Source organism: Desmodus rotundus, chromosome 5 (genome assembly GCF_022682495.2).
Source record: "Desmodus rotundus isolate HL8 chromosome 5, HLdesRot8A.1, whole genome shotgun sequence".
NCBI classification, from domain to species: domain Eukaryota; kingdom Metazoa; phylum Chordata; class Mammalia; order Chiroptera; family Phyllostomidae; genus Desmodus; species Desmodus rotundus.
The window spans coordinates 44,366,569-44,383,983 of NC_071391.1; the positions used below are offsets into that span (position 1 = coordinate 44,366,569).

At 35.9% G+C, this 17,415-nt stretch overlaps 2 protein-coding genes across 3 annotated transcripts; one reads left to right on the top strand and one right to left on the bottom strand.

Moving 5' to 3' along the window:
* The first annotated feature begins 1,879 nt into the window (after window positions 1–1,879).
* Window positions 1,880–4,831, top strand: LOC128781111 (olfactory receptor 51V1-like). The gene has a single exon (XM_053925665.1). The coding sequence runs from the start codon at window positions 1,916–1,918 to the stop codon at window positions 2,864–2,866; it is 951 nt and encodes a 316-aa protein (XP_053781640.1). The 5' UTR covers window positions 1,880–1,915; the 3' UTR covers window positions 2,867–4,831.
* A 5,830-nt stretch (window positions 4,832–10,661) lies between these two features.
* On the bottom strand, window positions 10,662–15,289 carry LOC112312985 (olfactory receptor 52A5). Of its 2 annotated transcripts, none has more exons than XM_053925666.1 (2): window positions 15,232–15,289; window positions 10,662–12,359 (listed from the first exon to the last, which is right to left on the bottom strand). In XM_053925666.1, the coding sequence occupies exon 2, from the start codon at window positions 12,013–12,015 to the stop codon at window positions 11,059–11,061; it is 957 nt and encodes a 318-aa protein (XP_053781641.1). In that variant the 5' UTR covers window positions 12,016–12,359; window positions 15,232–15,289; the 3' UTR covers window positions 10,662–11,058. The 2 variants fall into 2 exon arrangements, with proteins under 2 accessions (XP_053781641.1, XP_053781642.1); XM_053925667.1 differs by having other exon boundaries at window positions 10,662–12,076; window positions 15,232–15,288.
* Window positions 15,290–17,415: the final 2,126 nt, after the last annotated feature.

A 17,415-nucleotide genomic window follows, 5' to 3' on the forward strand; every position in this document is an offset into this window, starting at 1 on the left:
ACTAGGATTCCCTTTTCTCCACAAGCTCACCAGCACTTATTGTTTGTTGATTTGTTTATGATGGCCATTCTGACTGGTATAAAATAGTATCTCATTGTGGATTTAATTTGCATCTCTGATGGATAGTGATGCTGAGCATCCTTTCATGTATCTCTGGTCACTCTGTATGTCCTCCTTGGTGAAGTGTCTGTTCAGGTCCTTTGTCTATTTTTTAGATTGGATTGTTTGTCTTCCTGGAATGGAGTCTTGCAAGTTCTCGATCTGAACTTATCACATTTTATGTACTCAATACCTATTTGTGGCTTATGGCTACCTTATTAAGTATTGCAATTCTGACCTCAGTTTTTCATCTCTGAAATGGAAATAATAGCAATTTGTTTTTATTATGTTTCTCTGCATCTTCATTATTCTAAGTGCTTTATTTGTATGGTCATCTAATTTAATTTTCAGGACAACCCTATGAAACTGGTAACGTATTATCCCCATTTTGGATGAGAAAACTAATATATGCTGAAGTGTCTTGCCCAAGTTCACAATTCTCAAAGGCTTTGAAGAATGGTTTCTATGTCAGAAAGTTGACTTTATAAGCATATTCTTTATCGCTATGCTCTACTGCCTCTGAAAATGAAGACATGATATTCAAATAAATCTAGCAATTAAATTAGATTAAAAAATTCTCTAACCCTGAGGATTAAATAATACTAAGATTCCTAGCACTCAGTAAATGCAAAAAAGCTCAATAATATTGTTATTAAAACAGAGATTCTGATTTCCAGCAGCTTAGAAAGTTTATCAACCTTATACAAAACTATATGACTTATAAACAGCATTTTATATTTGCCAGCACTAGAATTCTTTGAATATTTAAACAGGGGATTTAAATAAAGAAATGGATAAAATGGGGCAGAAATGAAGAGAAATAAAGTGAAATTTTGTGTTAATAACAATAATCTGTTTTATATAGGACATACCTGCTACCCTTTAAATAAAAAGGAAAGACCAGTCTATGAGGAACAAAACTACCAGAGGTTTCTGAACCAATCTGTCCAATGCTCATTTGCAAATCCCCTGGGATGAAGGAATCATTTTTATAAACTTGTGCTTGTAGAAACATTGAAAACTTGTTGGAGTGGAAAGTCTGCTTTGCAGGCACTGCCCATGGCTTTTCCCTCATTTTCCACAGGTCATTGCATCACTCAGCACAGCACCTCCCAGGTTCCAGCATTTACCCCACTGACTCCTGCACTCTTGCACCTGCTTAAATCTCGCTTCTCTGAGGATCTCAGTGCCACTGTAAGCAAAATAGGAGAGTAATCTCCATGTTTAAAATTGGCAAGAACATCTCTGCTGTGAATGACAGTCATGCTTTATTAAGCCCCTGAAACATAGAAGTCAGAAGGGACAACATGGTTGGTCACTGATTTTTATAAATTACTTAGTCTTTTATATAAGCAGAGGCTAGCTAATCATACACCTACAACAGTGGCTAATTTCTTTCACCAGGCTTTAAATGTGAATAACCTGAATGTGCTTTCTTTTTTTACTTTATATGCTTAAGCCTCATTATTATACCTTCACAAACCAAACATTTTTTTTTTCTCTGCTGCCTGTAACAGGAAGCATTGAAGCAGAAAGTGATGGTGATGTTGTGATCAGAGACACGGATTTCTCTGATGGGACCAGAGTTCTGATAACCAGGTGGTTTCATATGTAGGCATAAATTAATTTCATCAGTGTTTTGGAGCACATTTAGCTTTTGAAAAAAACAAAACAAACCACAAGCAATGTGCTAATCCAATCATTTTAATTATAGCTGTTACTTGAGACTTTATATTAAGGCAGTGGAAAATACCTACAAATCCTACACAGCTGTTACTTACATTTTTCCTTGAGAGGTTTTTCTCTTTACAGACCAATGTCTGTTCAACCTGATCTCAAAGTCAGTAACTCTACCTTTCTTCTTACTGGTTTTCCTGGCCTGGAAAGGGACTATCCCTGGATCTCCATCCCCTTCTTCTGTATCTATGCTATGATAATTTCAGGGAACTGCCTGGTGCTGCATGTGATCCGGACTGAGCCGAGCCTGCACCAGCCCATGTTCTACTTCCTGGCCATGCTGGCCCTCACTGACCTGTGCATGGGGCTGTCCACGGTGCACACGGTGCTGGGAATCCTGTGGGGGCTCAGTCAGGAGATTGAGTTGGATGCTTGCATTGCACAGACCTTCTTTGTTCACGGTTTATCATGCATGGAATCTGGAGTTCTTCTGGCGATGGCTTTTGATCGCTTTACAGCAATCTGCAACCCTCTGAGGTACACATCCATCCTCACCAACACCAGAATCATCAACACTGGTGTGGCTATTGTAGGTAGGAGTTTCCTGTTCATTACTGCTCCCATCATCCGCCTCAAGTTCTTCCATTACTGCCGCCCCCACATCCTCTCCCACTCTTTCTGCCTGCACCAGGACCTACTGAGGCTGGCCTGCTCCGACATCCGCTTCAACAGCTTCTATGCTTTAGCCCTGGTCATCTGCACTCTGTTTTTGGATTCAGTGCTCATTCTCATCTCCTACATCTTGATTCTGCATTCTGTCTTGGCTATTGCATCCCAGGAAGAACGGCTCAAGTCCCTGCAGACCTGTGTCTCCCACACCTGTGCTGTCCTGGTTTTCTATGTTCCAATCATTGGTCTGACCATGGTGCACCGTTTTGGGAAGCACCTCTCACCTGTGGTCCATGTCCTCATGGGCAACATCTATATCCTTTTTCCACCTTTGATGAACCCCATTATCTATAGTGTCAAGACCCAACAGATTCGTAGCAGAATCCAGAGGTGGTTCACTGAACAGAGTACTAGAAGTTAATGTGTTTTAGGGAAGGGATGGTGGTATTGGGAAGAAGAATGACTAATAATGATTTGTACCAGAAATAATAAGTTTATATGTAATTCTTCAAAGGTTAAAGGCATATTTATAGTCATTTTCTAATTTAGTTTTTCAAAGCCAGATAAATAGCCAGAGAAAATGGTACTGATCTTATTTCCTTATTTTAAAGTTAAGTATAATGTATATTAAAGCGAATTATGTTCCATAATGTGCCAGTGAGCACTCACCAGGTAATGACTAAATTCTTAGTACCATCATGCTTTTCTAATTCTAGTTCAGAGTATGATTCTGTTGTTGCATGTAACTGTTATATGTCTACATTCACAATATCTCATAAGCAGCTGTTACATATTATTATGCTGGGTCACCAATTGACTCTGTTGAGTCATTCATACCTCTCTACCTTTAATTAAGCAAACGTGTCCAGGAAGTTCATTCTGTCTCATATAATAGAATGCATTATATAGGTGGATTAGATATCACAGCTTAATACAGAAGGTTTGGTGAACACGACACTGAGTCAGCTATTACATCTCTACCTACCCTACTCCACACCTCCATGTACACACGTCTGTGCCTTGTAGTGAATACAGAAGAGTTTAGGATGCTCACAAGACTTGTCAGTCGACTCTAATCTTGGTATCATCATACAGGGAGTTTTAAAGACAGTTTGAAAAACTTCTTCATCTTTAGGAGAGGATGCTGAAGCACAGAGATACAAAGTAAAACATTAATACCTAGACTGAGGACAGAAATGTGGCTTTGAGATTCTTCTGAACATATCCCTCATATCTAAGTCTCATCTTCTTCACTGGGAACAACAAGGAATTCAATTCAGTCATTAAATGCAAGTGTGCATTTCCCTGGTCCTTGCTTTTTAAAAAACTATATTGATCTCTTCCCAAAACAAAAAACATGATATCAGTCTCAAGATTGCTTTTTCTCACTTGAATATTGTCACTTGTGCACAGCTATGTACTAGCTATGACCGGGGTGGCAGAGTTATAAGCAGAGCCTGACTGCAGTTAAGCTATGTAGATTGGAGGAAGCAAATTATCACACATTTCCACTACTAATTTTCTAAACAGTATAAAAGTATTCAATTTTGAAAATTAATATTTGGTTTGTTACCTTTTAGTTTGTATCTTAGTGTTTTGTTATTAGAAAACTAATGATTAGTTTTTAGTTTTAATTAAAAGACCCCAAGTTTATATTTGTGACCCTTGCCTTTCCAAACTTGCTATTCATCCCCAGGCACATCCCTGCAGCTCAGGCTTCTTTAACAGCTCTGCCCCTGCTGGTTTTCTTTCCTGTGATTAGTTTCTTTCTTCTGAGCTTCCTATGATGGTACTTCTTTATTTTACAATGGCTTCTTCTTTCATCAGTCCTATCTCTTTCCCTATAGCCCATTTCCTAAAGACCCTACTTGCAAATCATTGGTACTTGCTCCAGTTACAGTGAGGAATTTCACAATGTATTCCTCCTCTTTCTTAGGGAGGGCAGGCCACAGAAACCTCTATGTTAAATTATGACTAATGAATGATAACACAAATGATCCTTATAGCATATACATTAAACAAAATGTTTTATGTACATCATACTTGTAAGTAAGAATGACTATCTGAGTTAGTTCAAGACAGTAGTATTGTCCTCATTTTATACAACAGTGTAATAGGTTTGGGGACTTTAAATTTCAGGTAAGTTTTTCTTTTCTCCATAAGTATTTCAAAGAAAATAAGGTTTCCAAATGCTTTTATAAAATCTCATAAGTGTTCCCTCAATTTCTTTACACACTGAATGGAGCACACAGTAGACTGAAATGAGCCCAACTAAATAATAGTAAAAATGAAGGAATTTTTATAAAAGTGATTCATGTTAGTGTCAAAATGCTGTGCTTACACATTCACATTTTATTTTATTTATGTTATAACTAAACCGATAACTTATAATTAGAAATGAAGAAATTAATTCATTATAACCATATATGGATATATGTTTATATGCATATTTGTATTAATATATTGTGTATATAATTGACCCTTATTATTTGCAGATTCTGAGTTTGTGAATTCATATTCAAACCCACAAAATCAGTACCCACAACATTTTTACCATCATTACTGAACATGAGCAGAAGCGCAAAAGACTGGGGTTACCCAGTGCACATGTTCCCAGATGAGGATGGACCAGGTGATGCTCTGCTTTCTTGTATTGGCTCTTATACCATACAAACATATCTTTTTTGTGATCTATTCAGTGTTGTTTTTCTCATTTCATGCTGTATGTTGGTGATTTCAAACAGATGGCCCCAAGCACAGTGCTGAAGGGTGGTCTAGTGTTTCTAAACACAAGGCTGTGATATAACCTGTGGAGAATACACATGTGTTAGAAAAGCTTCCTTTAGGCATGAGTTGTAGGGTTAGGGTTTGTAAGCTCAATGTTAATGAATCTAAAATATTGTATACTCAGAAAAAGGAAGAAGATTTTTACTCATCTATGTATGAGGCTACTCTGCTAAGTAGTAAAGTAATACATATACTGTGTGATGAAACTATGGAAACAATGGAAAAGTGGCTAAATATGTGGGTTCATGAGAGGATAGGCAATTAAATGGAGTGCAGTGTACAGCACTGTTGTGAAGGGGAAATCCAGATAACGCAGGATCGGGAAAACATTAAACCTTTCTCAGCTAGTGTTTTATTATAATGAAATACTGCATGTAATTTTTTGCAAGAAATACATGCTAAATGTGTTTAATACATAGTAAAATGTGTGTTTAAATAGAAACACACACACAGAGATAGTTGTGTATTAACTGGTTGATGAAAATAAGACTAGAGGATCAAAGGAACTTAATGCCGTATTGCCCCAGAGGAGACAAGGTTTAGAATTTACTAACACAGTGTTTGCAGTGGCTTCACAGAACATAGCTGTAGCAATTTATGAGATTAGACTCTCTCTGTCTCTCTTTATCTCTCTCTATATATACATATGTGTGTGTGTATGTGTACTCTATTTGTATTAACATATACAGTGAAAAAAAAGAAAATTTTAACCTTTGTAACAGGACCTGGAGACCTTTATGCTTAGTGAAATAAGTCAGTCAGAGAAAGACAAATACCATATGATTTCACTTATATGTGGAATCTAATGAACAAACGGATGTAATAAGAAAAACACAGACAGACTCATAGATGGAGAGCAGATGACAGCTAGTGGGGAAGGGGAGGTTAGAGGGTGAAGGGATTGAGCAGAAGGGAAAAAGGAGTCATGGACAAGGAAAACAGTGTGGTGATTGCTGGGAGAAGGGATTATAGGGGACTAAATGGTACTGGAAAAAATACAATAAAGATTAAATTTTTTGAATGCTTACGTAACAATAAAGATAGTGTATATACACATATACACAAAAGTATTGTATTATTGATATGTTTGAAAAGATTATTTAGAGAAACAACCAATTGCCTTATGTTGTTTCTCTACTATTTAATGTTTGACATTTCAAAGAAGAAAGGGGTCCAAAAGTCGTAATTTAGAGTTGTTTGCCTCATATCTGCAGATGATGCAACAAAATGTTGCAGAACAATATTGATGACATGATTTGATTTTTATTTAAATAATTCTATGTATAATCAGGTATGATAAATCCTGGATATCACACTCAACTCTGATGAAAGAGTGGGAATGTAGGACAGAAGAAGAAGGTATTATATTGTTTGAGTTTTATACAATAAAAGGTATTGTTTTAATTTAAGTGCATATACAGCTATTCAAGGAAAGCATTGTATGGATTTTTCATTGGATATGGTATAATTTTAACTTATTAATTGATTTTTCATATGCATGCATATCACAGTTTCATGCATACATATCACAATTTCATCTATATCACAATTACATATATATCAAAGATTATATGTACATTTCATGATTGGGAAAGTTTTCTAGACATAACAAACTTTACTATAAAAAATAAAGTAAATAATAAAGTTTTGTGTATGAAATCCAAATTATAATTCTGCCAATAGGAGTAGGAAAGAGAGAGTAGAGGCAAAAGTTTACCCAATGAATAAGTACATAAGTGTATTTTAAAAGTTTAAAATATATTAGAGACATTCTGAAGCAATGCAAATTCAGAGAGGAGGATTTCAGAGGACAGAGATAGCTGACTTTCTAAAGCCACATTTGCCAAGAGCCATCTGCTATTTCTGAGGATAAAGCATGCATTCAAGAAAGAGAATTTCCTCTTCAGTTTATCCATGCTGTTGCAAAGGGTATTGAAATAAGCCATGCAGTGAGGGACAAATACCATATGATCTCACCTTTAACTGGAACATAATCAACAAAAGAAAAAAGCAAACAAAATATAACCAGAGACATTGAAGTTAAGAACAATCTAACAATAGCCAGAGGAGAGGGGGGATGGCACAGTGGGGAGAAGGGTTTACAGGAACTACTATGGAGGATATATTAACAAAATCAAGGGGGAGGATTTAGGTGGGGGAGGGAGGTGGGTTTCGGCTGAGGTGGGGTGAAGGGATGGGAGAAAATGCAGACAACTGTAATTGAATAACAATAAAAATTTTAAATAAATAAATAAATAAAAATAAAAAAGAGAATTTTCCTGCCACAAGGCCCATTCTAAAGGTCAGAAACACAGATATTTTCAAATTCTGACAAAGCATCAAAGAAAAAAGGAGGCAACAGAAGGATTTCAATCCTGGTGAGAAAGGAGGAATGGAGAACTAACACTGATAATGTGCTAGTTTTCACATAAGACAATTTCTGAACTCTGAAACTTCATGTAATGGGAGGTCAAAAAAGTAAGCAGATGTCATTTGGAAAGTAAATAGGGAGTTTTAGCAGTCTTTCCTTGCTCAACACACAAGGACTGTAGTCTAGGGCGTGGATTATACACCCGGCCCACGGTTAAAAGCCCTAAGAGGAAAGTGTTAGGTGCAAGACTGCCACTGGCTATAAAAGGTTGGACAAGGTGATGTGTATATGTGACAGGATATAAGATCCAGATCTGTGAGTAAAAAAGGAGAAGAAAACAAGGAAGTAGAATTGGAAGAAGATACATATGTGGAGAATACATGTATTAATTGCTTTAAGACATGCCTCCTCCTGGGGCAAATGAAACACAGTAGTCAATATTTATATACAGGATAAGGTGACCCACACATATATAGTCAAAGGATTTTCAATAAAAGTGCCAGGGCAACACCATAGATACAGGAATATTTCTTCAACAAATGAGGCCATATTAACTGTACATCTATATAAAAAATGAAAATAACTATTAAGCTTGCATTACACAAAATATACTCAAAACCTTTTATTGACCTAAATGGAAAACACAATATACTGTAAAACCTTGTGGTAAAAACACGGAAGAAAATCTTTGTGACCATGAGAGTAGGCAAATATGCCTTAGATAAAATAAAACAAAATAAAAAGTATAAATGGAAAATAATTGATGAAGTTGAATTTCATGAAAAAGTAACTTAAACTCTTTGAAAGATACCATTATGAGAATAAAAAGACAAGTTACAGAGTGAGAGGAAAGATTTAACACACATTAAGAGGTCTGTTCAGAAAGTATCCAGCCACGTACTATGATAGAGACATTTATTGAAGAAGATACAAGATACAAGAAACACTGGAGAGAGGACAATGACACCTCAGTCCCTTTCAAAGCATGCACCTTAGGACCTCACACAGTACTCCCAATCACCATCAGCTGCCCTGCTGTATTTTCCTGAATCTCATTGACGGTCTGAAATCCCTTCCCTTTCAAAGGTGATTTTAGTCTTGGAAGTTGCAGGGTGCCAAATCTGGGCTGTAGGGTTCTGAGTCACCTGGGTGATCTGATGTTTCACCAAAAAACTCTACATGAGACATGATGCATGAGAGGGTATTTTGTTGTGATCAAGCTGCCAATCACCAGTTGCCCATAGCTCAGCCTTCTGAATCACCTGAATAGTTAACGTGAAGGAATGTTCAAGTTTAATGTGAAATTTAATGCAGATTTGTTGGTCTACTCGCTCAGTCATTTTGAATGTGATGGCCATGCAGTGTACATGCTCACTCAAAGACATCCACCACCCCCATGGACTAGTACAGTGAAGTTGTCATTGTTCACACACGCACTTTCCAGTCCACTCTCCTTGGCTGCCAGTTTATGATGTCATGCAAACCATTCTCATTATAATAACAATGGTTATTGATTATAACCATTGGTTATGGACAGAAATCTTATATCAGAAAAAGGACTTGAACCCAATATATATATATACAAGTTTTTAATTAAACAAACAATCTGATGAGAAAATGGGCAACAAATTTGAACAGCTATAGGATACAAAATTACCAATAAACAAAGTGTTCAACATCATTAGTGATGAGGGGAATGTAAATGAAAAACCACACAAATATACCACTACACAGCCATCAAAATTGCTATAAACAAAAAAAAAAAATCAAATATACGCCAGTTCTGGAATTCTCATAAAATGTTGGTGGGAGTATAAAATGTTACAATTTTTTAAAAACAATTTGGCAGTTTCTAACATCAAATAATTATGGTAAGTGACATAAAAAAGACCCAAAGTGCAATTACACATTGCATTTCCATCAAATTCTAGAAAATGCAAACTGATGTCTAGTGAGAGCAAATAGATAAATGGTTGCCTAGATACTGGGGTAAATGGGGTATGTATTGCAAATGCATGTAAGGATATTGGAGGGAGTGATGAGTTGATTGTGGTACTGATTTCATGGACATACCCCCATGGCAAGACTCATCACATAGTACATTGTAAATAACTAAAGTTAATTGTATGCCATTTTTATAATGAAGTTTAAAACAAAGACAATAGTCTCTATTTCACTACAGCTAAATAGCAATTTTAAGTGGATTTAATCTAAATATTAAAGAAAAACAATATTTAAGGTGATAATATTCATAAACACAAAATAGGTGAAGATTTTTAAAATTGGCATGGAAAGCACTAGCTCTTATTTCAATGCTTAATAAGTTGGATTACATTGGAATGAAAATACCTAGTCTTCAAAATTATATCAAGAGAATCCTGCAATGAAGCAGGAAATAGTTTTAATATGTATTCATTCAATTCACCATCTTTGTTCACCTTTCCAATATTGGAATAAACTTTCTAGCATCTACAATTTCTGTATGGCAATATTAAATATGGCCTTAAAACCTCCAGATTCATTGCTTTTGAATACCTTAACCAACATCATAAGATGCTGAAATGGTTTATTATGTAATGTAATTTTATAGAGCCTCTAAGAAGTCTCAGGCATTGTTTTACATGTTATCGATAAAAATGTAAATAAGGCAAGGTTTCATACTTAAGATAATTAAAGTAGGCAATTACTGAATGCAATGGAATTAATTTTTATATTTGTTTCATTCTGAAACTTCAACCTCCAAATTTGGATAAAATTCACTGGGTAATGTCATTAAAATATGTACCACTTTAAGGATATTTTCTATTTAAGTACTGATCACATTTTTGTTTTTGAAAATAAAAAATATTTTAAATACCCTAATTTTTCTATCAGTATTTTTACTACATTATTTCCTACACAAATTCATCATTATTTATTGTCTATGGGATTCATCATATATGTTTTGTGTTGCTGATATCAGTATTGAATTGTTTTTATATTTATCAGTTTTTAAGAGAAAATAGGTAAAATAGAAAAGTGATTCAAAAAATGTCACATTATAGATTCACAAGCAGATGTTAGAAAATGAGATATGTCCACAATTATAGCTATGGGTTGGGTTAGCAGTTAGAAAATGTTGTTGTGTGACATGGTCCTTGAAAAATTACCTGGTATTTTCTTGCTTTGTTCAATTTTGTTTTTATGTAGAGCTAAAGGTTGCCAGAGAGGAACTTCTAACTTCAGACAGACAGGCCAAATACAGAAGAATAATTATAAATAGAAAACAATTTGAAAACTGAGCCTAAGAGTTTTTTCATACATGAGTGGCCAAAGTTAAGTATTTTATGATTTCTTAAGTACTTCCATCAATGATGAGCTTCTAAAATTTAAAGATTGGTTTTGGATGTAGATATTTGTAAAAGATACAACTTTTCACCATATCCATGTTGCTAGTTTGAACCAACCTAAAACCACTACTCAGCAAGACGTTTTTTGAAGAGAATTATTTTCAGGACATGGTCACGGATTTGTTTGGTCTTTACTCCATAGACAATGGGATTAAGAAAAGGTGGGACTAAAAGGTAAAGATTTGATAAAAGAATATGAACATAAGGTGGTATGTGAGAGCCAAACCTATGTGTGAAGAATGAGAAGAAGGCAAGGACATAGAACTGGAGGAAGACACATATGTGGGGAACACATGTATTAAAAGCTTTGAATCGTGCTTCTTTCTGGGGTAGTTGAAAGACAGTGATGAAGATCTGAACATAGGACAAAGTGATAAAAATTATGTCAAACCCTAAGATGGAGAAGGCAACAAATAGACCATATGTTTTGTTGATTCGGATATCCTCAGCAGCCAGTTTCACAATGGCCAAATGCTCACAGTACGAGTGGGAGATGACTGTAGTGCGGTAGAGTTTAAGCCGACACTTGATAAGCACTATGGATGGTGCTATAAGAATGACAGCCCTGAGCATCACCCCAACTCCTATGTGAGTCACGAGTTGTTGGGAGAAGACGATGGCGTGTCTCAAAGGGTGGCAGATGGCCACATAGCGATCGAGGGCCATTGCCAGCAAGACACCTGATTCAATTCCTTGGAATGAGTGAATAAGCCACATTTGTAGAAGGCAGGCCTCAAAAGAAATCTTTGAGAAATGAAACCAGAAGATGCCTAACATTTTGGGAAGAATACAGGTGCTGAGTGCAAGGTCTGTGGCCCCCAACATGGCCAAAAAAATGTACATGGGTTTATGGAGGCTGTGTTCATATTTGATTATAAGTAAAATGAGGGAATTCCCAATCACAGCAGTGAGGTACATGATACAGAATGGAATCCCAATCCAACACTGCACTGACTCCAGGCCAGGAATCCCGATGAGTGTCAGCACAGAGGGCATGAAGACTGAGCCGTTGAGAGGGAGCATGCTTATCCAATCATGAGATCAAGTAGCAGTATGGTTGTTTTATCTTCTGTCCCTGTGAAGGCTTCATGAATTAAAAATAAGAATAAATTAATGTATTTGGCAAAATATACTTCAGTTATTTTAGAAATATACCATCTTATCTTTTCTATCCAAACTACTCCTCTGTAATTTTCTTTTTTCTCAGTCTTCAACAGTCCACAGTCAGGTTCTATGTGTCTTTGTGCCTTAATTATTTCCAATAAGCAAAATTAAATGGATTGGATGGCTTCATTCTGGCCCACGACTCCTGGACCAAACCACTTCCCTTTAATTTTTGTTCGCTAAACATATGTGCTTTTTGTGACCTGCCAATAGAAATTGTGGAAAAATAGTTAATACAGAGTAAAAATATTTCAAAAACTAGACTCCACCTAGGCGAGACATACAAGTTAGTGAGGATTTACAGTGGTGGTAGGTCATTCTGCTTGATTAAACTCATGAACCATACTTACCAGAATATTTTTCAGTTTTGCAGCTCACTAACTTGTCTTGTTGGGTTATTGTCTTCAGAATGAGTTCCCTCTCCAATAAGTTCTACCAAAATACTTTCAACCTAATTTTTCAAACTTGCTGTGTTTTCCCAAAACTCAACCATAAGTTTTGCGCCTTTTTCTACTCATTCTCTGAGAAAATAAATCCATTTTTAATGTACAGCTTTTTCTGTAGCAGTTCCCTTCAGAGCTTGTTCTCAATGTATCCTATTATTTGCACATCCTTTATATTTAATTTCAAGTCCCAATCTACACCTTCTCTTCTTCTCTCTCCTCATCAATAACCATTATTACATCCCTAAGGTTGGATAGGTTTTTTTTCCTCAACTATTTGTGATAACACAAAAGTCTCTATGAAATGTAATGTTTTCTTTACTTAGAGGCTTATGCATCTTGTATTCACTGAAACTACCATTTCTGTAGAAGTGATTTTTTTTTCTTGTAAGTTGTTTTTGATAGGACTAGATCCATCATCTTTATGTGTCTGCCTTCTGCTGGTTACTGTAGAATATAACACTGTATCTTGTATGTCTGCAGGGCCTCCTGTGTGTGGCTTTCCTTAAGAGTTCCTGAAGACCTCAGGGATTTTTCTGACTGCTGATTTTCTATAAATTCTATCTAATTTTCTTTTTTCTATATATCATTTTATCATTTTATTTTATTTTTTATTGTTATTCAATTACAGTTGTTTGCATTTTCTCCCCATCCCACCACCCCACCCCTGTATTTAATTTTGTTTGAGAAAATATTTTCACCCTAGTATATGAAAATATTACTATAGAAATTAGAAATATTTTATTTTATTATTTGCAAAGCTCACTTTCTGAAACCATTTAAAGAAAGTATAAAACAGATAAAGATAGTGAAGAAAAGACATAAAGCAACAAATTGGGAACAAGAAAAATCATATAATCACGTCTTCTCCATCTCTTTCAAGTTTTTTCTTCTCATGAATTCGGATTATGTCTGTGTTTGGCACATGAAGGAATACCTGCAACCCACCTCAGGCCAATTGCAAGAGAATTTATTGTTTCTCCTCCTAAAACTTAGTCAACTCTGAGCAAGGCTTTCTTTTTCGAGATTCCTTGTTCAGGGACTCTTCCTTTGAGTAAATACGCAATAGGTCAACCTATATCTTTCCCACATCAGAAGATAATATTACCACACAGAAGTTAAAAGTGTATTTCCTAATACACATTAATTATTCACCGGCTTCCAAGAAGCAATTGGGGAACAAAGATAAGTTTATTTATTTTGTAGTTATAAGGTATCTACATTGTGCTGAATGATTTTATTTTTCTTACCTTATGATATTGACATCATTGCCCTATTATATTACTAAAAAAACTAAGACTTGTTGTTATAGGTAAATCTACTTGGATACAAATTCTATGGTACACTAGTCCTGAATAAACAAAAAAGAAAATAACTGTCCTCTGAGATTTTAGAATTGTAATTCAGTGAGGATTATGAGATACGTATCAATGTGCAACTAAATCAGGGCGGGTTGTAAAAGCATATACTACTAAAGATTTTAATCAGTCCGTGCTTTTTCAGATTCTGAAGGAAACAACCTCTACATCACCTTCTTAATTCATCCAGTAAGTATAATAGATATATTATACTGTGTTTATTAGATGCTACATGCCTGATAAATGACCACATTTGCAGAATCATATCATCTATACACCAACAAACAATCTCTGTGATTTGGTTCAAATATTTATGCTACTGCCTTTATGAGGAATATTAATTTTAGACATTAAACATGGCCATGTGAGTAATATTAGACCTAGCTAATCCTTGGAGAATAACAAGGAAGCCGAAGCTTTACAGACACATATTTAATAGGTAATCAGAGAGTATCGAGCAAACTGAGAGAAAGGAAATCTTGGGGGTGTCACATATCTCTAATTCAGGTATTCAATAGAAACACAGTAATAGTGATATAAGATGATATGTGTAAATTGTTTATTATTATATTTGATCACAATACATATTAAATGCATGAAATAAAGAAGAAAAATTAACACATAAGAAAACTAGCATAATTTCCCCTAGTTTTTAATATTTTTCCAATGTGTTTCTTTAATTTACCAGTTCACACTTTCACCATCTGCTATCCATGGGCAATGAGGAAAGCTTCTCTGTGTTTTGCAGGAAAGTCAGTGTCTCCTTCAAGAACATGGGGTCAGAGCTGAGAGCAACACCAAAAGCATCAGGGTCTCACAAGCTAAGTGTGATCATGCTGTGGGTTCAGGACTATGGTTCTTTATCTGGGAACAGGCTTATTGCACTACAATTCTAGTCATCTGTAGCAGAGTCTTGGATTAAGATTAAAGACCAGAAATGGGATTCAGAATGGGGCTCGGGCATGGCAATGGTGAGTGAGAGTGAGTTCTTCCTCTCATATTGGGGTAGGGCCCTTGGTTCATTACAACCCATGGAGTGCTAATAAATGTTTAACAATCAGCTCTCTGAGTGAAAATGCTCTGATCTCTGCCAGTTACCATTTTTTTGCTGAAATACTTCTGTGTGCAATTTAATGCTACCACCGTGATGCCACTGGATGTAGAACTGAGATGTTTATAATCAGCTTCGCTGAAATGGTACAAGACAGTATCAGTACATCAGTATATCAGTAGGCACAACTACAGCTAGTTACTCCTAGATATGCAATACTTACTTATCCAGGTGGAACTGACAGCAAGCATCCATGCTTCCCCTTTCCTGCTGTTTCCTGACAACTGGGCCGTGGACATGGTTTCTCCTTCTACTTATATGCACTTAGCTGACTAGAAGGGGAGGCAAGATGAGACAGGTCCTGAAGGAGCAATTAATTATGAATAATTATTCTCAGAACCTCCAGTTAGACTTTTGAGAAGATGAGGAAGTGATTCTCACTAAAAGACATTCCTGGAAATATACATAAGCATATGCATATAAAAAAATAAAGGAGATAAATACTTAATTTTTTAAATCATTAATTATAATTTTGATTTATAACACATTTATATTTTAAGTATTTTGAATATATATTCTCTTTCTTTTTAACTTTGTTCATTTTGTCACATACATGATATACATAATATTATGTAGTCAATTTAACATATATTTATGACATATTCTTTGCATTCTTAAGAAGCTATTCCACAGAGAAAATAGGGGAAAGGGTTGTCAAGGAACAGGTATGAAGGACCCATGGACAAAGCCAGATGGGCGAAGGATTGAGGATGGGAGGTAGGGGTGGGTGGGGCGAGGAAAAGTGGTGCTAGGAAAGTGGATATAACTATACTTGAAGAACAACAAAAAAATAAAGTAAAAAGTAGCTATTCCATATACAAAGTAAAAAATAGAGCAATGAAGGTAGAGATAGAACAGTAGACATAGATAGAAGGTGATATGGATAATGATTAAGAGAAATAGACAGTAATAGTGAAAAGAGACAGCAATAGGAGAGACAGAAAGAGAGAGAGAGAAGAAATGTTTACTCCATTTGGAGTTTGTTCTGAGGACTTGGGTGATTTGGGGTTTCATTTAGTTATTCTCAAATATGTAATTTTTTCAATACCATGTGTTAATTGGTGGTCTGTCCTTTCCTCAACCATTTGGAGGAACTCCATATTCTATTTTAATTTTAATTTCATTGTTTTATGAAAAAGAGAGATTTATTGAAGAGGATACAAGGTACAAGAAACATTGGACATAAGATGATGACACCTTAGTCCCCTTCAAAGGAGGCACCTTGGGATCTCACACATTTCTCCCAATTGCCATCAGCTGCCCCACTGTATTTTCCTGAATCTCTTTCACAGTCTGACATTCTTTCCTTTCAAAGGTGATTTTAGTTTGGGGAAAAGCTGGAAGTCACAAGGCAGATCTGTGCTGTAAGGAGGCTGAGTCACTTGGATGACGATGTTTCACCAAAAATCCCTGCATCAAAATGTGATGCAGGAGTGGGCATGTTGTCCTGGTGAAGCTGCCAATCACCAGTTGTCCCTAGCTGCAGCTTTCTGAATCACTGGAATAATTTCTGCATAGGAATATTCAGACTTCACACAAAATTTGATGCAGATTTGTTTCTCTACTCACTCAGTCATTTTGAATGTGATGGCCACACAGTACACATATTCACTCATTGGTGTCTACCAGTGACTAGTACTGAGAAGTTGCCACTGTTCACACATGCACATTCCAGTTCACTCTCCTTGGCTGCCAGGTTACATGGATGTTGCACAAACCATTCTCATTATAATAACAATGGTTGGACTTTTTCTGGACAACCACCCCCAGACATGTGTGTGTGTAATTACTTGAAATATGTTTATTTCTTTGCAATGATTTTTTTGCTTTTTTTAGTCTTTTTTATTGTTTGTGCTAATACAGTTGTCCCGAATTTTCCCCTTTGCCCATCCTCCCAAACCTTCCCCCCATTCCCACAGTATGTCCCTACACCACTGTCCATGTCCATGGGTCATTCATATATGTTCTTTGACTAATTCCTTCACCTTCTTTCAACTAGTTTCCACCTCCACTCTCCCCTCTTACAGCTGTCAGTCTGTTCCATGTTTCTGTGCCTCTGATCTGACACCTATATTTTAAATCAATGTACTAAGAGATGGCTAAATAAACTGAGAACCCTTCATAGAGAGAGGATGCATAATTTTTCATCAGACTCTGAAACTGGGAGAATCAAAAGTTATATCATCTCAGTAGTTGAACTGTATGTAGCTTTTCCCCAGGGACAGATTTAGAGACCAGAATAGTCAGAATAATAAATATCCCACCTCATGGTTTTTGTTCTGTCTTCAGTGGCCTCATATATGATGAAACTTTATGACATAAAGCAGGAAGTGTCAAGAAAAGGTAT